At 38.1% G+C, this 23,102-nt stretch overlaps 1 protein-coding gene across 2 annotated transcripts in view; it reads right to left on the reverse strand.

The window, feature by feature from the left end:
* Nucleotides 1–23,102, reverse strand: part of ZNF654 (zinc finger protein 654) — a 118,341-nt gene that overhangs the window by 36,425 nt on the left and 58,814 nt on the right. For both annotated transcript variants that reach the window (XM_079766653.1, XM_079766652.1), the window contains exon 3: nt 11,637–11,718. Coding sequence is in view for 1 of the 2 variants with exons in the window: in XM_079766652.1 (XP_079622778.1) it covers nt 11,637–11,718 (82 nt within the window). In the remaining variant the exon portion in view is untranslated. The remainder of the gene's footprint in view (nt 1–11,636; nt 11,719–23,102) is intronic.

Below are 23,102 nucleotides of genomic sequence, written 5' to 3' on the forward strand. Positions count from 1 at the left end.
CCTCCCTTGCAGGCTGGGTGCCTCCCAACTGCCCTCTCCTGCTGGCCATCTTGTGGTGGCCATCTTGTGTCCACATGAGGGCAGGATCTTTGACCACATGGGGGCAGCTATATTGTGTGTTGCAGTGATGATCAATCTGCATATTACTCTTTTATTAGATAGGATAGAGGCCTGGTACAGGGGTGGGGGCCAGCTGGTTTGCCCTGAAGGGCGTCCTGGATCAGGTGGGGGTTCCCTTGGGGTGTGGGGCGGCCTGAGCAAGGGGCCTGTGATGGTTTGCAGGCCGGCCACACCCCCTGGCAACCCAAGAGGAGGCCCTGGTATCTGGAATTTATTTTCCTTCTACAATTGAAACTTTGTAGCCTGGAGCAGAGCCAAGCCTGGGGCTCCCTCCGCGGACGGCAGCCATTTCTGTTGGGGTTATAATTGAAACTTTGTTGCCTTAAGCGGGTGGGCCCGGCCAGGGTGTGCGGAAAGCTTTGCTTCCCCTGTTGCCTGGGGCAACCCTGGCCTGCTCTCTCAAGCTCCATTCTGCCGCCATTTGTTTGAATTTGTTTACCTTCTATAATTGAAACTTTGTAGCTTGAGTGGAGGCTTAGGCCTGGCTAGGGCAGGCGGAAAGCTTGGCTTCCTCTGTTACCTAGGAAACCTTGCTCTCTGTGGCTGTAGCCATCTTGGTTTGGGTTAATTTGCATACTCACTCTGGATGATGGGCGTGGCTTGTGGGTGTGTTGGAGGTATGGTCAATTTGCATATTTGTCTATTATTAGATAGGATATATATAATAAACTTGCTTAATTAGAACTGCTTTCTGATGTAACTAAACTTTTTCCAGCCCAGTGAAGTACCCCAACTTCTCTTTCAGGTAATTGTCAACAACACAGCAGTAAATATCAACACAAAGCAGACTATTGTAGATCACATAGAGAGAACAAAGGGTAAAATATTTAACTGCAACAGTGTTTGACTATATTCTGTATAGTGAGAAAACCTGAAGTCATTTTCAAGGTCTATCATTTCTTACTTCTTTTCAGTCAGGTCAAGTTTCTGAACTTTCTAAAACTCCATTTTCTGGCTAATGAAAAGAAAATAGGATTCACTGAGTCTCCCTATCTACTTATTCCAGGACTTCTGTGAGGATCAAATGAAATGTGGCATGGGAAAACGCTTCATAGACATTTGGTTAAAGTTTGAAATGTTTGCACCTGGCTATAAAATGTTCCTGGGCTGAAGAAACTACAAGGAGGCTAGTTGTCAATAGGGAGAGGAAGCCGGGCATTGCTACATGACATCATTACCTGGCCCCCACAGCCACCATTTCTGGACTGGGCTGGGCTGTGGACCGCATTTTGCACCATAGGGTCGCGGCAGCATCGGCTGCGATTTGGTGGGGTGTTGCTCTGGGGTGGTGGCGGGGCCTGTGTCCCACTTGGAGGAAGTTGAGTATTGCTTTGTCGGTGCCAGGTCCACACTGCCGTTTCTCTGTAAGTGGCCAGTGCGCATCACGGCAGCTCCTGCATTTAGAGTCTGCCCCCTGGTGGTCAGTGGGCGTCATAGCAACCAGTCAGACAGTCAGACACTTAGCATATTAGCCTTTTATATGTAGATGAGTAACAATTCCAAAAAGATAAATGCCAGTGGAAAGTTATCAAAGCTTTACCCATTTCAATATAAGATTTATCTAAGGAATACAATCTTTACAAAATGATCTCAGAATCTGAATCTTTTATTTTAGCACTAGTCCCAGAATTATATATGTAGCATACTTGTCAAGTATGTCTCTTTCATAGATAGTGAATTCTTTTTCCTTTACAATTAAGCAAACTTCAATTTCTCTTTTTTTGTACATTGTCAAAGTAGAATACAAAAGTAAATATTTGATGATTTTACCCTATGAGTATGTTTATTGCTTTCTTCCCATCTCATTGTATACAATATTAACCAATGAACCATGAGATAAACAGTTTTTGATAATATGCCTCATTATTTCTTGTGTTTTTGAGGTCAGCAAGATGATACATCCCCAAAGGAATTTTTTAAAATAAAAGAGATGGCCCTAAGCTGTGTGGCTCAGTTGGTTGGAGTGTCATCCCAAACACTGAAAAGTGGTAGGTTCAATTCCCAGTCAGGGCACATTTCTAGGTTTTGAGTTCGATCCTCAATCTGATGTTTCCCTCTCACATCCATGTTTCTCTCTCTCTCTTTCAAATCAGTAAAAACATATACTCAAATAAGGATTTAAAAAAAATGAAAGAAATAGCTAGACATCAGATATAAGTTCTGTAGATTTATTTGTCCTTCATTTGTGTGGCATACATTAGTAATACAGGAGTTAAGACTACAAGGTGTTGGAGACATAGTGATGAGTCAGTCTCTACCCACCAGATCTAACAGAGCTATTGGAAAGACTATCAAACCACAGATAAAATATAGTGCGATTAGTGTTTTGATTAACAGTGGAAAAATTTAAGGGAGAAAAGTAATATGCAGGCAAAATGTTGTTGAGCAGACATAATACAGAACTTCTATTAGAAAAGAACATGTGGAACACAATTTTCAAACTGATACTCACAAAACGTCTTGCTATTACAGTTGTATTCTTTAAAAGCCACAACTGCAAAGGTATGTTTGAATACCACAATTAGGACTTCACCAAATTAAGTCTTTGGGCAACTTATTTCAAGAAATCTAGTGAGGGAACATGGTCCTCAGAAGGTTTTAATAGAAAGTAAATAATTCTAAACTTCATATTGGCTAAAAAAATAAAATAAAAATAAAATAAAAAATAAAATCTCGGAGGTGTGCTGGTTTATAATACCAGGAAATATACACTCTAATTTTATAAGGGGAGGTCAACATTCCATTGAAACAGGGTGGGAATAATTTATTTTACCTCCTCTCTTTTTTATTTTATGTTTTAAACATTTTTTGTGAGTTTTTTTGAGCCAAACTGTAGACAATTGCCGGGAAGCAGAATCTCAATGTATTGGGATAATGCTCCGGAGGATGATAGTTTTGCACCTTGTTTTATACATTATATCAAAGGAGGAGATGTAGGTAGGTTACATGAAATCCATTAGTGATGGATTAGGGAGGCGGGAGAAAGCAAAGCAGGGAAACTCTGGGATTGGATAAAAAGTAAGATGATAGACAAATACTTCTTTTAATTAGGTGGGTACAGTATAATTAACAGTTAACAATTAACAATGAAGGAATTTATTTAACCTCCTTTCTTGAGGCTGGTTCTTTTACTTTTCATTATTTTATGCTCTTATGATGCAACTTCAATAAGACAGCCTTGGGCCTTCTCCTGCTTGGAAGGTTATACTTCCTACCTCCCACCTTTTTCCCCACTCACCTAAAGAAGGACAAGCAGATTAAAAAAAAAACTAGGTGGAGTCGCTTAAGAAAGAAAGCTTAACTAAGACCTACTTCTAGTCTGAACAGAAAAGATTTTTTTGACTTGTACATTGCCCCAAAGGGATAGGGATAGTCTTCTCTGAGGTAGTAGTAAGGCATCTAAATTACTGGTTGGAATTTTGTAGACTACTCCGAAGTCTCTTATTTTTCTAAATTGAAAAAGAAAACCACAACAACAACACTTTATCACACCAATTTTTCTCTTCATTTATAAAAGTAATACATATTTTTTGTTTCAAAAATAAAAACTAGAAAGGTACAAATATAAATCCATGTGTCCAACCATCATTGGGCATTAGTATTTGGATGTTCCAAAGATATTTAAAACTCTGTGTCTAAACTGGAACTACCTTTTCTATATCCTGCTCTTCCCCCTGTAATCACCATCCATAGTGAATGACCCTACCCTGTGTGGTCACTTCCGTTTAGATACCCAATAATATACTTGATTCTCTTCTATCTTCCTATCCCCATCAATACTATAATCTGAGATTTTAGTTATAGAATATTGTGTGTGTGCTTTTATTTAAAGCGTATTTTTTTCCAGAAACATTTCTGACATTGATAGAATTTTCATAATAGCCATATTTCTAATAATCCACTAATTTTAACTTGGTCCCTCAGGTCAATCCTATTTCTTTTACTTTGTAACAACTTTCTTTGTAAATTCTTTGTTTTGATCATTTCTAAATCAGCTATCGTAATTCTTTGTTTTCCTGGTAAAAGACATGTAGATGGTTTGTTTTCCAAGTGTTTGGACTATTTATTCCTATTGCCCTCTCATAAACTATAGGGCTTGGGCAGCTGTTGTAAACAATATATTTTTTTTTCTCTTGAAAAACTCCTTAGACGATATCTATTTATCCTGGCATTTGTTATAATGGGAAAGTCATTGCCAGCCTGATAATATTTTTCCTTTTGTGGGAATTGTGTTTGTTCTACATGAGTCCTGCATTTGTAGGAACTTCCCTTTCTCCTGAAAATTGAAGATTATACCAGATATGACTACACATAACTTTGAATTGAAAATTAATTTCTAGAAATCATTTCCTTCATTGATTTGTGTTTTTTTTTCTAGAGCTAAATCTGTTGTTGATAGCCTTTACTACACTTTTAATTTAGTAGTTTCATCTCTATACAGTATTTACTTCCACATATTCTCTGGGGTTTTCCCGTCTTTAAAATTTCACTTCTAGTTTCATGGAAGATACCCTGAACTCAACCCCAACAAGAAAATAACTGAATTTTTTAATTCATATTTTTTCTTTATTTTTATTGTTGACACTATTACAAATGTCCCCATCCCCCCTCCTTTGCCTGCCTCGACCCAACCCCCAACTCCCTCAACTCCCCCTTTGGCCATCACCACACAGTTGTCTGTGTCCATGAGCTATGCATATATGTTCACTGGCTAATCCCTTCATCTTCTTTCATCCAGTCCCCTGTACCTTGCTCCCTCTGACAGATGTCAGTCTGTTTCATGTATCCATGCCTTGGTTTCTATTTTGTTTGTCAGTTCATCTGTTCATTAGATTCCACACATAAGTGAGATCCTATGGTATTTGTCTTTCTCTGACTAGCTATATTCACTTAGCATAATAATCTCCAAGTCCATCCACGATGTTGCACAAGTTAAGATTTTCTTCTTTTTTACAGCCGCATTATATTCCATTGTATAAATGTACCACAGCTTTTTCATCTAGTTATCTACTGATAGGCATTTGGGCCATTTTCAGATTTTGGCTATTGTAAATAATGCTCATAACTGATTCTTTTTATAACTGTCTTATGTTACCATGTAATTGATGGTAAATGACATTCTCTTTATTCATCTTTATCTAGAATATCTAGAACAGAGAGCTGTTTTACTAATGGGTAAATAAGTCTCTGTGGAATCCTGAGCCCAAAGCAAATGAGAAGTTTTAATTTAGTAGATCAATGGCCTGTGAGGCAGTAAAGAGGAAACTACATGGGAGACAACCATACCTTTTCAAGATATTCTCACCTCTGGGTATTGGGACAGGCTACATTTGGTTTGGGTTATATCTTCATTCTCTCGATGGAAGGAATGCTCTCATGCAGAGTCATACATCCCATTTTTAATGTAGGTATAATAGTCATATCACAATTCCTGTTCTGTGGGCTCTGGTGCAGACTTGGTAAACTTTCAAGAAGCACCAACAACTCTTTTCCTCCCTGGCTGCTTGAATATTAGCCTCCATCATGAACAACACAGTAACTATCTGGATCAGGAAGTTCATGACCAACAGTCTATTTCAGTGGGAACAAATGATCACTGACATCCTTCACCCTTAGCAGGCAACCTAAGACAGAAAATTCGTGAAAAACTGGCCAAAATGTATAAGACCATACCACATGTCATCTTTGTATTTGCATTCAGAACCCATTTTAGTGGTGGCAAGACCACTCACTGGCTTTCGCATGATTTGATTCCTTGGATTATGCAAAGAAAAATGAACCCAAACATAGACTTGCAAGAAATGACCAGTATGACAAGAAGAAGATCTCAAGACAACAGCAAAAGGAACACGAGAACAGAATGAAAAAAAATCAAGGGTACTACAAAGGCCAATGTTGGTGCTGACAAAAAGTGAGCTGGAGACTGGACAACAGAAAGAGTAAAGATGCTTCGGTGACTTTATCTGTGGTGTCTGTGCAGATTTTTCATGAGAGGATTAATAAACTAAAAACTTTTTTTAAAAAAGCACCAACAAAAATGACTTGACCACACACCAAATGCCCTACCATCTACTATTTCCTCCAGCCCCTCTTATTATACACTGATGAGTGGGTGTGAGGAGAGGAGGTCATTACTAGATAGCACTGGGAGGTCCCACTTCTCTCTCTCTCTCTCTCTCTCTCTCTCTCTCTCTCTCTCTCTCTCTCTCTCTCAAATTCCCCTATTTAATTACATTCAGTTCATCAAATATTGTTTGGCCCATCTCTCATTCTGGTTTGCCCAAGTTCTTGATACAGGTCTTTGTCCTTTCTATCATTCATGAGGAATTTTTTCCTTATTTCATATTATTTTTCTCATTTCATTGGGAATCTAGAAAATGTCATTAAACTAATGGTGTCTGGAGGCCTACTGTATAAATTCAATCACCAGCCTATGGAAAATTCACCAATGAACAGATTAAATATAGTAATAGTAAGGTAAGTGCATCATACTAGAAATGTGTCATCTTGTGTAGAGGTAAAAAAAAAATAAAAATATTGGAAACCAAGGGGTAAAAAAGCAAACTGTTAGAATCCAGTGAGTGGAACATCTGGCTCTAAGATTGAAGTTTCTTCTGGGAATAAGCCAGAGGAAAATTATAGTCAGTGGATAAGACTTAAAAATTTCTACTTGAACAGCTCAGGTTTTAGATCAGAAATCAATGGAAGGCCCTAGCCGGTTTGGCTCAGTGAACAGAGCGTCAGCCTGTGGACCAAAGGGTCCCCGGTTCAGTTCCAGTCAAGGGCATGTACCTTGGTTGCAGGCTCTTCCCCAGCCCGGGCGCTGATAAGGGCTTGGGCAGGAGGCAACCAATCAGTGTGTTTCTCTCACATCTATGTTTCTCTCTGTCTTTCCCTATCTCTTCCACTTTCCCTAAAAATCAATGAAAAAATATCCTCAGGTGAGGATTAACAAATAAATAAATAAAAATAACATGAATTTTTTATTTAAAAAAAAAGAAGTCAACAGCTGAAACCGGTTTGGCTCAGTGGATAGGACGTCGGCCTACGGACTCAAGGGTCCCGGGTTCGATTCCGGTCAAGGGCATGTACCTTGGTTGCGGGCACATCCCCAGTAGGGGGTGTGCAAGAGGCAGCTGATCGATGTTTCTCTCTCATCGATATTTCTAACTCTCTATCCCTCTCTCTTCCTCTCTGTAAAAAAATCAATAAAATATATTACAAAAAAAGAAGTCAACAGAAGAAGCTTATAATTAAGGGCTAGGTTTTGGTTTTATTGTGAAAACAGATAAATCTAAGTAGTATGACATCAGAGGCCACACCCTTCACCAGATAGGCTATACGGCCTACCTTAAACATTAAGTCAGACTAGAGGCCCAGTGCACAAAATTCGTGCACGGAGGGGGGTTGTCCCTTAGCCCAGCCTGTACCCTCTTCAATCTGGGACCCCTGGAGGGATGTCCTACTGCCAGTTTAGGCCCGATCCCACCGGGCAGTTGGACATCCCTCTCACAATCCAGGACTGCTGGCTCCCAACTGCTTGCCTGCCTGCCTTCCTGATTGCCCCTAACCGCTTCTGCCTGCCAGCCTGATCACCCCCTAACCACTCCGCTGCCAGCCTGTTTGCCCCCAACTTCCCTCCTCTGCCGGCCCTAACTGCCCTCTCCTGCAGGGTTGATCACCTCCAACTGCCCACCCTTGCAGGCCGGGTGCCTCCCAACTGCCCTCTCCTGCTGGCCATCTTGTGTCCACATGGGGGAAGGATCTTTGACCACATGGGGGCAGCTATATTGTGTGTTGCAGTGATGATCAATCTGCATAGTACTCTTTTATTAGATAGGATAGAGGCCTGGTACAGGGGTGGGGGCCAGCTGGTTTGCCCTGAAGGGTGTCCCTGATCAGGGTGGGGTTCCCTTGGGGCGTGGGGCAGCCTGGGCAAGGGGCCTGTGGTGGTTTGCAGGCCGGCCACGCCCCCTGGCAACCCAAGAGGAGGCCCTGGTATCTGGAATTTATTTTCCTTCTACAATTGAAACTTTGTAGCCTGGAGCAGAGCCAAGCCTGGGGCTCCCTCCGCGGACGGCAGCCATTTCTGTTGGGGTTATAATTGAAACTTTGTTGCCTTAAGCGGGTGGGCCCGGCCAGGGTGTGTGGAAAGCTTTGCTTCCCCTGTTGCCTGGGGCAACCCTGGCCTGCTCTCTCAAGCTCCATTCTGCCGCCATTTGTTTGAATTTGTTTACCTTCTATAATTGAAACTTTGTAGCTTGAGTGGAGGCTTAGGCCTGGCTAGGGCAGGCGGAAAGCTTGGCTTCCTCTGTTACCTAGGAAACCTTGCTCTCTGTGGCTGTAGCCATCTTGGTTGGGTTAATTTGCATACTCACTCTGATTAGATGGTGGGCGTGGCTTGTGGGTGTGTTGGAGGTATGGTCAATTTGCATATTTGTCTATTATTAGGTAGGATGTTTTGCTAAGAATGATGCCAAGCTGATGATCCTATGCAGTATTGTCCTCATTTTACAAATGAAGAAACAGACACAGAAACTATCCAAGATGACGGAGCATGAATAGCAAAGTTAGTATACTTATAGTTGGAATATGGGGATGGGCAATGGAGGGTGGATACAGAAGGAATAATTAACTAAAAGAATATTAGTCCATTGCTGACTCAGTGTGATCCAGGTACCAGCACTATAGGTATTACTTCTGAGCTTGTTAGAAATGCAGACTCTCAGGACCCACCCCAGACTACTGAGTCATAATCTGCATTTTTAACAAGACCCCCAGGTACATGGTAGAGGAGAAAGAGCATGATCTTAAGCTGGTATGAATCTGTATGAAAGATGGACAGAAGGAAACCACTTGGGGAAATAGTTTACACTAGCAGTATAAAATTTTTTTAAATTTAGAAAGATGACACTTGGATGGCTATTGGATTATCAAAAGTCAGTCAAAAACTTTGGAGAATCCACAAAGCTTAGTAAATGCAAGATTTTAGGGCAGGGGTGGGGAATCGTTTTCTGCCAAGGGCCATTTGGATATTTATAATGTCATTCACAGGCTATACACAATTAGCAACTTAAAAATTAGTTTATATTTGGTCAATTAACTCACCCCTAATGCCTGGGCAGGGCCAGAACAATTGGATTTCTTGGGCCTTATATGGCCCACAAGCCAGACATTACACACCCCTGTTTTAAGGGGATGTACTGCATATTGGCCTTCCTGGGGCTCTAAGGGCAAAGGCCTGGGAAGCACCAGCTGTAACAGCTGAGTTCAGAAAATGGATGACGATTACTAGGTAAAGCTAAAATGGGAACAAAAGGTGAAGTGTCTCCTAGGAGGCAGGAGTTAAAAAAGGCTGAAGAAAAGGGAAAGAGACCATAGCAACACAATTACAGAAATGGTAGAGAAATTGTAAACAAACAACAAAAAGGAGAAAGGGTGGTGGGCTTTAGAATTTGAGTAGGAGATACAAAAATCTATAAACCCTCCCTTGAGGAAATAACTATATTGGTAACTGAATGGAAACCCTGTTCACAAGAAAAAAAAAGTATATCCCCTCAAAATGTTATGATTTCATACATCTAAAACAGAAGTCTCTCATCTACTCTATAGACACTTCATTGGTTTCCATAGTCAATACACAGACCACATCTCCATGAGGGATTCTTTGACAATCCATTTAAAACTGAAATTTCTTCCCCAATACCACTATGCCAGCATTCCCAATCTCCCTGGCCATCATCATTTTTCGCTAAGCCATTTTAAAATACTCTTAATTGACAAGTTTGGTTTATTATCTACAGGGTGGTGGCAATAGGCTCTGGTATAGCAAATGTAGGATTGGAATCCTATCTACAGACTACTTACAAATTCCACACTAGAATTAAATACCACAATAACAAGATATTTCTGTTTTTCTTATTACTGTTTGTCCCAGAGCTTCATACCTAGACATAGTGGGAACTCAATAAATATTTGCTGAGTAAAAGTTTAAGACTGGATTCCCAAGAACACAAGTGTCAAAGGAAAAACTGAATGGAAAAATCAATGTTTTAAATATTTGAATATAGGCTCTAATTAAAATGTAAGCTCCATAACAACAGATATTTTTACCTCTTTTGCTGAATATACGAATGGATAAAGTAAAATGTTCAATGTAATGTTCCTAATTTCACTGACTTTAACATGCATTTTTTCATATTTGTACAACTCTAAAATCAGAATGTTATATATTCAATGATATCTTAGAATCCATGTCAGCCTGGTAATGGTCATGATATAGTTGTCATTCTGCTTTAATGGACATTCAAAGACAGCATGGACACTTGCAAAAGGGAATATTGATGACTCAAAATAAAATCTGAGTACTTTATTAACTCTTGGGAACCAAAGATGTGGGATGGCTGTAGAGTAATTAATCCAACTTAACAACACCTCTGAAGCAGGAGTCAAAAATTGGCTAAACAGGACCATAAAGCCAGCTTAAGCTTTTTAAAGCCAAGTACCAATGACTTACTAGTTATTGTATTATTTTAGGAAATGCTACATCATCAACACTTTTCATGTCACTGAAGACAAAATGGCATAGAAAAACAGACATCGATGACTGAGTAGAAAAGCATATCTAGACTCAGATTCTGAATGTGAAGATGTTTTAGATATGCCTTAGCCAATTAAGTTTGCTTATAATTTTCATGTTTTGTGTATATACCAGAGTAATTGATCATAAAAATCTATTCAACCTAAAAGCTTGCTTTAAATAAATATGAAATAAAAATTCTGGGTGAAATACAGTCTCGTATGATTCTTCTGTTACTCTGTGGATCTCTTTCCTAAAGGTGGATAGGAATACTCAACCTTTGTTGTTAACACCACAGGAATAAATGTAAGATACTTTGTCTGAACACTTTACCCCTAGGGGGAGCTCAAAGCACATCTTCCTTTATTCCACCCCAGGGAAGTGCTGATGAGATAATGCTGACACATTAGTGAGCCACAGTGCTAGGTTATTTCTTCCTAAGTAAATGGTAAAAAGATCAAATGTTCTTGCCATCTACAGGAAAGTTCTTGTGTATTTTTTTACTCTCTTCTCCCATAGAGAATGCAAAAAACATCTGCCTCCTATCTTGGGGAGACTATTGAGAAAGCAGATGAGAAAATCAGGGTATAGACAAGGGGAAAAACGTGGCATGGGACAGACAGCCTGAGTCCAGCTAAAGGTAGCTCTTCATGGAGCTTTGAGACCAAAGCCTGCAGCAATAAAAAATGAGTATGTGTCCAGGATGTGCTTAAGAATCTACAGGGTGGTGGCAATAGGCTCTGGTATAGCAAATGTAGGATTGGAATCCTGTCTACAGACTACTTACAAATACAGCTAGTATAACAGGATCTTAAAGACTGCCACCTTAGTAAATTTAAAAACTTACAAGCGATAAGTAACCAATATACTACTTTTAGGTTGAGAATAAAGGCCTGTTTTATATATAGACAAAATAGGAAATAGTAAATTGTTTTACCTGGAATGATCCAAGAATATCCTTTAAGGGCTCTTCATAAAACTCATCTCTTCCAAAGAAAAGCAGCAACTCAAAGAAACTCCTAGGAAGAATAAATGAATGATAACTTTCATTGCTTCTTTGACTTTTGCCCCAATTTAAAAATATCTCAAGAGATAACAGCTATGTAATCAGATATCTAGTTTTAAAATAGTTGGTTTTGAAACATTATATAGGTCATTTAGGATTCATTTTATGTTTTCAGTAAAATTTTAATAGATGTGTCTTCAAGGAAAATACAAAGAAATACACTTAAATTCTAGAACTACAGAATGAACTCATGCCTACTAGTGTTCACACTGCAAAAAATGCAACAGGATACCAGGTGGTAAAATGATACCAGGTAGCTATACATGTGAAGATTATCTAAAATGGGCACATATTCCTAGTACAATGGGCAGCAGAGAAAATTCAGAAGTTGATTTTTTTCAGAAGGATATAAGGGATGGATAGAAATAAAAATATATTAGAAAGTCACCATGAATCTCTCAACCAACATTTATATTATAGCAATATCGCCAATTATGTATCTAATTAATGACACATGGACCCTCAAGCTCCAGGCTTCTCTTAATTATCATTATCCTACCCATGACAGATTGTCCAAAATCCTCATTTTCAAATAAATTATTTAGAAAATATAGTTATTAAATAGTTTTCGTGCCTTTAATAATTCATTAGCTCATGCAGGAAGAAATGTGACTTATTTCCTAATCATGAGCATGGAAAACTACAAAATTATTATATATTACTTAGCAATCCTAAATGACAAATCCCACAAACTTTTTAAATATATTTTTATTGATTTCGGAGAGGAAGGGAGAGGGAGAGATAGAAACATTAATGATGAGAGAGAATTATTGATCAGCTACCTCCTGCGCGGTGCCTACTGGGTATTGAGCCCACAACCCAGGCATGTGCCCTGACAGGGAATCAAACCGTGACCTCCAGGTTCATAGGTCAACACTCAACAACTAAGTCATGCCAGCTGGGCACTCGCACAAAATTTTTAAATTTTGTCATGGCCTTCATTTTGAAGTCTATTTTGTCAGATAAGAGTATTGCTACCCCAGCTTTTTTTCTTTTCCATTTGGATGGAAATTTTTTTCCATCCTTTCATCCTCATCCTGTGTGAGTCTTTTGTTCTGAGGTGGGTCTCTTGTAGACAGCATATAATTGGGTCATGTTTTTGTATGCATTCAGCTACCCTTGTCTTTTGATTAGAGCATGTAATCCATTTACATGTACAGTTATTATTGTAAGGTATTTATTTGCCATTTTAATTCCGTATGCCTGTTTCTCTCTTTCTCTATTCTCATTACAGCAGTCCCTTTAGCATTTATTGCAGTGCTGGTCTGGTGATGATAAACTCCTTTAGCCTTTTTTTGTTGGGAAGCTCTTTATTTTAACATCTATTTTGAATGATAGCCTTGCTAGATATAGTAATCTTGGTTTCAGGTTCTTGCTTTTCATTACCTTGAATACTTCATGCCATTCCCTTCTAGAATTTCTGATGAGAAATCAGATGATAGGCTTATGGGAGCTCCTTTGTAGGTAACAAATTGCTTTTCTCTTGCTGCCTTTAAGATTCTTTGTCTTTAACTTTTGGCATTTTAATTATGATGTGTCTGGGTGTGGGCCTGTTTGGGTTCTTCTTGCTTGGTACTCTCTGTGCCTCCTGAACTTGTGTGACTTTTTCCTTCACCAGATTAGGGAAGTTTTCTGCCATTATGTCTTCAAACACGTTCTCCATTCCTTGCTCACTTTCTTCCCCTTATGGCACACCTATTATGTAAATATTTTTATATTTCATATTGTTCCATAGTTCCCTTAAGCTGTCCTCCTGTTTTTTTAATTGTTTTTCTTTTTTGTCCTCTGGTTATTTTTTTTATTTTACCCCGTCATCTATTTAATTCACTGATCTGATCCTTGGCTTCTCCTAATGTTCTCTGTATTTTTTTCCACTGTGTTTTTGATTAGTGCTAAGTCATTCTTCATAAGATACTGTATCTTTTCTCATGCTGTTGAGCATCTTTGCCATCATTATTCTGAACTCTATGTCTGTTAAACTTCTCCATTATCTCCATTTCATTTATCTCTTTTTCTGGAGAATTCTCTTGATCTTTCATTTCAGGTTTGTTTTTTTTGTCTCCCCATCTTGGCTGCCTGTTTGGATTTGTGCCTGTGTATTAAGTAGATCTGCTATGAGTCCCCATCTCTCATGCAGGACAATGTCAGATGCTGTTTGTGACTGTTTGGAGCTATGAGCAATCCAAAGCTTGTGGCTCTCTCTGCTGTGGTTGGGTGCCTTTGAAAAGGACCAAAATGTGCACCAGGGACTGCTTTTCTCAGTCCCCGGCCCAGAAGGAAATCAGGCAAAAAAACAAAATCTTTAAATTTTATGTCATGTAAAAGATACATAAAGTTGTATTTTTATAAACAGTTTACCTTTTATCAAAATTAATTACTAATAAAGATCGAAATTTTAAAATGCAAACATAACTATGAGACTGTCTCGTTTTAACCTTTTGCACTCGGATGTTGAGTGTGACTCGACATGGTTAGCATCGGTAGCAGCTCTTTTTATACTCTTTGAATGTATCAATAATTTGAAATATAAAAAAATCCAAATAAATAAGTTTGTATGAAAAGAAACTCCAGTTTTTTATTCTACTGCCGCGCTTTGTAAAATCTGGGGTATTTAAAAAATTAAATCCCGAGTAGAATAAAGGAATCGAGAAAAAAGCGAGTGCAAAGGGTTAAAAATTATGAGACTTTAAACATTACACTATAAATACAATGACCATTCAAAATATAGCATAGCATAGCAACTATTATACCCTATTAACAGATATTTTTATAAATTTGACTACTTAAAAATTTTAAATGCCGACAGACCAAAAAGTGTAAAAGCAGTCAAAAGCAAAGTGATACACCGAGAAAGAATTTTTGCTGATTTCCTTAATTAAAAAGCATATACAAGTAATTTTTTGAAAAGTCAACAACCAGTAGAAAACTAGGAGGGTAGAAGGACTAACTTCATGGAAAACAAATGCAGGTAGATTTTTTCAAATATGAAAAGATGTTCTAATTTACTCATAATTAAATAAGTAAAATTTTATGAAGATGAAATACCATTTTTCCTTCATATTTATGAAAATGTTGATATATTCTATCATGGCTCTGTTATTTTGGTGGAGGGATAATAAATGGTACTACCTCTTTTAAGGGCAACACAGTAATAGTCATCAAAATTTTAAATGCACATATATCACTTGATTTTGCAACTCTACTTATAGGAATTAATCCTCCAAATATATATACATAAGCTCAAAGATGTATATATAAGAATATACACCTACAGATGGTTTGTAGTAGCAAAAGACTGAAAATATTTTAAATGTCTATCCCAGGGGACTGGGTAAATTAATTGCAATATACCTATACAATAAAATATAATGCAAATATTAATGAAATATATTAGTGAGAAGATACTTATATCTACATGAAGAGATAAGGAAAGAAATTCAAGATATACTGCTAAGCAAAGATGCAGAAATTCATTACATTATCATTTGTATAAAGGGAGGGAGGGAGCAAAGGGCACATGTACATCCAGGGCATATTGTCAGACCATTTAGAGGATATGCAACAAATTGATAAAAGAAGTTGCCTCTTCATAGGAGAAACTAGAAATCAGGGATAAAAAGGAGAATTATGTTTCAATAATAACCCTTTGCAATTATTTATTTTACTATCAGTAAGTCTGAAAAGATTCCACATGGAATCTTCTACATCCCTTTTAACAAAGCATTACATTCACATCAATCTCATCTTTAAACTTCTAATAGGCCTTCCTAATTCCAGTCTTGCTATTCCACCCTTACCTAAAACCTGTCTGCCACTGTGATCTTCCTAAAATAATGACCTGACTACTTTCAGACTTTACAAACTACTGTTCGGATTGTACATCTAAAGCAAAGACCTTTAGTTGACACACTTGTTTTGTTTGGATAAAATGTTATTTTAAAATATTTTAGTCAGTGGCAAATATTTAAAAACTGTGATATTTCAAATTAAATATAGATTTATTTTAGCTCTTGAAAAACAAGAATCCCTGTAACACAGGGCTTGCATCTTTCCATGGCAAATAAGCTGAGTGGCTACAGGGAATGAACCTCCTTTCCAACTTGCCGGTCTCCATCCACCTCTCCAACACAGTGCCTGTTTGATTTATTTATTACTTATATTGCCTTCCAATTCTGTTTAGGTATATAAGACCACTGATCTAAAGCAGAAAATTCAAGTTGCTTATCATGACATAAAACCTTTATGTCTGATCCAAAACTGCTCTTACACACATAGCTTTTACCACAAATTCCATGCTCTTCAATTACAGCAAACTTTTCATTCCCTAAAACACCCATGATCTTAAGGTCTTTGGATATGTTGCTTACTTAAAACCTAATTTATATACTTTCACCTAAGAACTTGGCCTAAAATTCCCTTCCTTCTCTCTAAACAAATAAATGGTTGATTCTTCTGCACCAAAATTTGCATATATCTCTATTATAACATGTTGAAACATGGAGGTGTTAAATTGCACTAATTATTATATTTTGAATTAAAGAAGGGAGAGTTACAGAAAGTATTAGTAGAAATGTGTTGTGATAATAAATTTAGAGATCAGTATGCAGACCAACATGACTTTGTAGTGTCAAACAAAATATGCAGAATTATGTCTGCATATATGAACATGAAAGGGCAGCCAACATTTTTTTTCCAAAAGAGAAGTCTGTGCATGCCCTATTGTCAACTCTCTCAATAACAAGGCCCAACTCCATGATAACTGTATTAAAATGAAAAAAGAACATGTAAAATAAGTAAAGAGTAAACAAAGACAAAACAACATGGTCTAGCTAGCTCTGCCTTAGGGTAGGATTCAGGTAAGTCAGTAAGTATTTAAGCAGCAATGAAGTCCCTAAGGGGGAAAATATCTAGATTATATGTAGAAGTAGAAAATTTATATTTCATATCTGTTGTTTTTCCTATGACTACTAATGTAAAGGATCAACTAAATGTTTAGAAATCAAGTTGTCTAGCCCTCATGGAAGAACATGCTACAAGGTGAGAGTAAATGAATCCAAAATAGAACAAAGTAGGATCCAAAAACATATATAACTGTCTAGAGCTGGGCTGGCAAACTACTGCCTACAGGCCATATCTGGCCCAAGAAAGGCTTGTTTCTGTATAATGTAAGAGGTAAGAACAGTTAGCCATATCTAAATAATTTTTAAAAATGAGAATATTTTGTGACAAGTAAAAATTACATGAAATTCAAATATCATGATCAATAAATAAGGTATTATTAGAACACAACCTCACCCATCTATTTACATATTAACTATGGCTGCTTTCATACCACAATGACAGAATTGAGTAGTGTAAAACAGAGACCTTATGGGCTACGCATGAAATATCTGGCCCTTTTGTTCATCTATAGTCTAGAGCCACACTGGGTATGAACCTCAGCTCAACTACTCCTTTGATATGTAACTAGGCAAGTCACTGTGCCTCAGTTTCTTTCTTGTAAAGCATTTAGAACAATCACTGGAAGTGCTATAGGTGTTTGCTAATGATAATATAGTATTACTATTTTTATTATTAATACTGCCACCCAAGTTCCCTTCAGCAATCTAAGGAAACACAAGATCTTCATAGATTATTCTCAGCGGTGCATGTCAATTTCATTGAAATATAAGGTATTAATTTTTCTTCATTTAACTTATTTAGATTTTTAAGATATCTGACTAAATTCATCAAAAAGTTTCTTTCCAAAAAAAATGTATTATCAGTTTTTCATGTTGAAGTTTCTTCCCTAAAATAGTTATTATCAGTTTTTCATGTTGAAGTTTCTTCCCTAAAAATGTTATTATCAGTTTTTCATGTGGAATGCTTAAGATATGTTTGTATAATATATATTTAATGTATAATATGTAATTGTTTATATATTAACTAATGTATAATTAATCTTCATTCAAACTATGTGTTATCTACAGTTCACTTATCTAAATTATTCAAAATAGAATCACCTAAACAAAATGATCAATATATAAATTATTTTTAGTGGGATAATTGTTGATGGTATACTTTCTAAATTTAAAAATATACCACATATAGTCATCCATTCGTATATTCTTATTAGCTCTGAAAGTTTATATAGCTAGAGTACCACTAGAGTCGTTTTTTATGAAACAAACTATTCTGTCATTGGGATGACGGGAAGTCAGACTATATTTCCCCATATATTACAAACTAGAAGCCCGGTGCACGAAATTCGTGCATGGCGGGGGGTTGTCCCTCAGCCCAGCCTGTACCCTCTCCAATCTGGGACTCCTGGAGGGATGTCCGACTGCCCGTTTAGGCCCGATCCTGATGGGATCGGGCCTAAACGGGCAGTCGGACATCCCTCTCACAATCCAGGACTGCTGGCTCCCAACTGCTTGCCTGCCTGCCTTCCTGATTGCCCCTAACCGCTTCTGCCTGCCAGCCTGATCACCCCCTAACCACTCTGCTGCCAGCATGGTTGATGCTTAACTGCTCCCCTGTCAGCCTGTTTGCCCCCAACTTCCCTCCTCTGCCAGCCTGGTCACCCCTAACTGCCCTCTCCTGCAGGGTTGATCACCTCCAACTGCCCTCCCTTGCAAGCCTGGTCCCTCTCAACTGCCCTCCCTTGCAGGCCTGGTCCCTCACAACTGCCGTCCCTTGCAGGCCGGGTGCCTCCCAACTGCCCTCTCCTGCTGGCCATCTTGTAGTGGCCATCTTGTGTCCACATGGGGGCAGGATCTTTGACCACATGGGGTCTGCTATATTGTGTGTTGCAGTGATGATCAATCTGTATATTACTCTTTTATTAGATAGGATAGAGGCCTGGTGCACGGGTGGGGGCCAGCTGGTTTGCCCTGAAGGGTGTCCCGGATCAGGGTGGGGTTCCCTTGGGGCATGGGGCGGCCTGAGCGAGGGGCCTGTGGTGGTTTGCAGGCCGGCCACGCCCCCTGGCAACCCAAGAGGAGGCCCTGGTATCTGGAATTTATTTTCCTTCTAAAATTGAAACTTTGTAGCCTGGAGGGGAGCCAAGCCTGCTGCTTTCTCCGGGGCGGCAGCCATTTCTGGGGCGGCAGCCATTTCTGTGGCAGTTAATTCACCTTCTACAAATGAAACTTTGTAGCCTTAAGCGGGTGAGCCCGGCCAGGGTGTGCGGAAAGCTTTGCTTCCCCTGTTGCCGCCGGCAACCCTGACCTGCTCTCTCAAGCTCCATTCTGCCGCCATTTGTTTGAATTTGTTTACCTTCTATAATTGAAACTTTGTAGCTTGAGTGGAGGCTTAGGCCTGCAACGGCTATGGAAAGCTTGGCTTCCTCTGTTACCTGGGAAACCTTGCTCTCTGTGGCTGTAGCCATCTTGGATTGGGTTAATTTGCATACTCGCCCTGATTGGCTGGTGGGCATGGCTTGGCTGGTGGGCGTGGCCTATGTAGCGGAGTGATGGTTAATTTGCATATTACCATTTTATTAGAGAGGATGGTAATACAATACACAGACACAAAAGTAGTTATAATCAGAATTACTATTCTCTTTTGGGTCTCTGTGGCATATAAGTAATTTTCACACTGAAATACACTAATGTGGATTTGTGCATATATACACCATGAGGAAATTCCTCTAAATTATGACACTTAGCTATTTAAATACAAGAAACCCACTTACTGAGAGTGCAATATACTGGTAGAGAAAAAGAAATGGATACAAGCAAGAGTTAGAGACACAGGCAATGGAATATACAAGTCTAACATGGAGAGAGAAAATGAGGCAAAGAGAAAAACTGGGTAAGAATTTTTAAAACTGATGAAAGATACTAATCCTCAGATCCAGGTAGCCCAAGAAATCTCAATAAGGATTAATAAAAATGAACCTGTACCTCAGTAATCACAGTAAACAATAAAATACAAATATCAGAGCAATATATAAAACAACCAGAAAAAAATATAGACTGTTTACAAAGGAACAGAAATTAAATTAACAAGACGGGTCTAAGACACAAAAATACATAGACTACAAAATTTGACAGGATGAAGCTATAATAATAAGTAATCTGGGCTTTAAAATAATATATAGCAGAAAACATGACATAAATAGCATTTAAGTTGGAATGAGAAGTTTCAGTATTAGTGTTCCAGTGTCCTTAGACTGGAAGAAGGTGAAAAGCATATAAAGTAAACACTTCAATGAGTTAATCACTAAATTCTCCTTCACTAATTTATAAATTTACATAAAGTAAAAGTGCCTTTAATTTTTTCTAAAAGTACATAAGCTGGATATCTAGGAAAACCATGAATCAGCAAGAGTCATGAAAAAGGAACTAGCCAATATTAAAACAATTTATAAAACCTCTATAATTGAATCTAAGAACTGTACTGGCATATGGACAAACAGCTTAATAAAATCATACAGAAAAATCCCAAAATAAACCAACTGATGTGAAAAGTGAGTATATGACAAAAACAGCATTTCAAATCAATAGGAGGAAAGCTGACTTCTTCATAATGAATAGCCAAATGTTAAAAGACAGAATTGATTCACTCCAGCTTCCAAACATAAGAAAAAATTCAAATGGATCAAAAATTTAAATATAAAAAGTTAATTCAAATATCCGAAAAAAAAACCATATAACCTGGTTATAGAGAACAGTTTCTCTTTCCTTTTTTAAAAAAATTGATTTCAAGAGAGGAAGGGAGAGGGAGAGAGATAGAAACATCAATGATGAGAGAGAACCATTGATCAGCTGCCTCCTACATACCCCTCACTGAGGATCAAGCCTACAACCCGGGCACGTGCCCTTGACCGGAATCAAACCCAAGACCCTTCACTCTGCAGGCCAACGCTCTATCCACTGAGCCAAACCAGCTACAGCTAGGGATCACTTTCTTAACTATGATTCTAAATTCAGGAGCAATAAAGGAATATTGATAACATTTAATTACATTTTTTAAAATATATTTTTATTGTTGACTAGTGGCCCGGTGCACGAAATTCGTGCACATTGAAAGGGAATTAATTAGATGAAATATTTTAATATTGCTATTTGCCCTTTCTCTATAATAAAAGTGTGAGAGATAAAAGGAAATGAGTACAATGTATATGAAAATAATACATAAATTTATTAATAAGTAAACAATAACAAACTGATATAACAATAACAAACTCGTAATATAAAAACAACATTGATGCAAATAATGATTGATAAAGTGATTAAACTTATTCTAATATCTCCCTGTATACCCCATTAAGAGTAAAAACACTTTCAGAGTGCTTGACTAATTTCCCTTGAGATAAAGTATTTACAACTTTAACTTTAACGTAACATGCTCTTTGAACTCAAGAGAAAGCAACAGCCGTAACTGGTTTGGCTCAGTGGATAGAGCGTCGCCCTGTGGACTGAAAGATTCCAGATTTGATTCCGGTCAAGGGCATGTACCTTGGTTGCGGGCACATCCCCCGTAGGAGGTGTGCAGGAGGCAGCTGATCGATATTTCTCTCTCATCGATGTTCCTAACTATCTATCCCTCTCCCTTCTTCTCTGTAAAAAAAAACAATAGAATATTTTTTTAAAATACTTTTAAAAAAAGAGAGAGAGAAAGCAACACATAATTGACCATGTCCAAAAATGGGTTCAGGTAGGAATATTCCTACTCTGTCTAGAGTTTGTCCTTGTGATTTATTAATAGTCATCACAAATGCTGGCATAACAGGAAAATATCTTCGAATTAATTTAAATGGGTGGCCAGTGTCAGATGGGGACAAATCAATTCTTGGAATCAGAACAATCTCTCCCTCTGCAGATCCTGTTAATATTTCAGCTTTGATAATGTTAGGTCGCAATCTTTTGATAATAAACCTGGTACCATTACAAAGACCCCATTTACTATTAAGATTTCTCAATAGCATGATGATTGCACCCACTTTCAATTTTAATTTATGACACGGCATTCCAGAAGGAGTAATACTATTAAGAAATTCAATAGGAAAATTTTCCTTTTCAGCATTATCTTTTGAGTCAATGGAATCATCACTCAAATAGGCGTGAAAATCTCCATCAAGTATACCCAAAATTTCTTCATTTAATTTTTGAACGTGCTCATTTTTTGAACAAAGAATTGCATGTTTAGATATATTTTTAATATTATCTATAGATATACTATTTCCAAAGGTGGCTTTAATAATAGATCCATTAAAAATCACTTCATGGGGAATTTCAATAATATCCATTCCTAAATGAAAACTGCTATCAAGTTTGCCATCTCCAAGTTTTACTATCCATTCACTATAAGCTGAATCCTCTGATCTCATATTTGTTTTAAGAGACAACTGTCTGAAACATCCCCAAACACTACAGTACTTTAAAACTTATCTGTACTATGACCAATCGTATAGCACGGCAACACAAAAATCCCCTCTGAAAAGAACTTTCCCACCAAATGCAACATTCAAATTAGCGCCAGCGAGAGCTTTATATGTATGGCACGTGTGCGAGTCAAAGTTTATTTTTATATTTCCAGTGCGTCATATGTACCGGTTGGTCAGACGGATGGACAAATGTCGGTCACTTAGCCTTTTATCTATACAGATTATGAGTCATGATTTTAACTTTTTTAAAAATTATCCTTTAATACCTCCAAAGCACAATGAGTAAGAATCTGAAGGTTTATGTGGCTTCTATTTGGTTTCTAGGACAAAGTTCTTTCCTTTACCCACCACTCACTTCTCTCCTTTTACTCTTGAATGTTAATTCCAACATAATTTTTGTAACACCTCTTGAAAAGGATCCCACCAAGTTTGTGATAGTCCACATGATAAAACTTACAGAAAAATACAGCAGAGACTTTCATTCTCTCACTAAGTTCTTCATATAACTGTAATTCCTCAGCCTCTAAAGAATGAAAAAGGAAAATAAAAGTGTCTTCTCTCATTCCAAGGCCTTTCTCAGTCAGGCAACCACAAAAAGAAAGAATGAGCCTACAATTCATGCCATGTAATCTCTATCAGGCATAATTCAAATCAAATCCCATCATGCAAAGTCTGGGATAATTAAAATGTATAAGAGAACAGTGGTGACCTGGGGGAGAACTTATGAAACATTGTCTCCTGCTTTTGCTGACTATTCTTTTCGTTATGCTAGACTCCAAGTCCCTATCGGGGACTTGGTCAGGCGGCTATGGGTGCTAACCCACGCCACCTGGATCCGTGATCAGGGACCTGGGCAGGCGGCTGCGGGTGCTAACCCATGCCACCTGCCCTGGTCCGTGATCCGTGATCGTGGACCTGGGCAGCCTGCTGCAGGCGTTAACCCACGCTGCCTGCCCTGGTCCATG

The sequence above is a fragment of the Cnephaeus nilssonii genome (assembly GCF_951640355.1).
Source record: "Cnephaeus nilssonii genome assembly, chromosome: 3".
NCBI lineage: Eukaryota > Metazoa > Chordata > Mammalia > Chiroptera > Vespertilionidae > Cnephaeus > Cnephaeus nilssonii.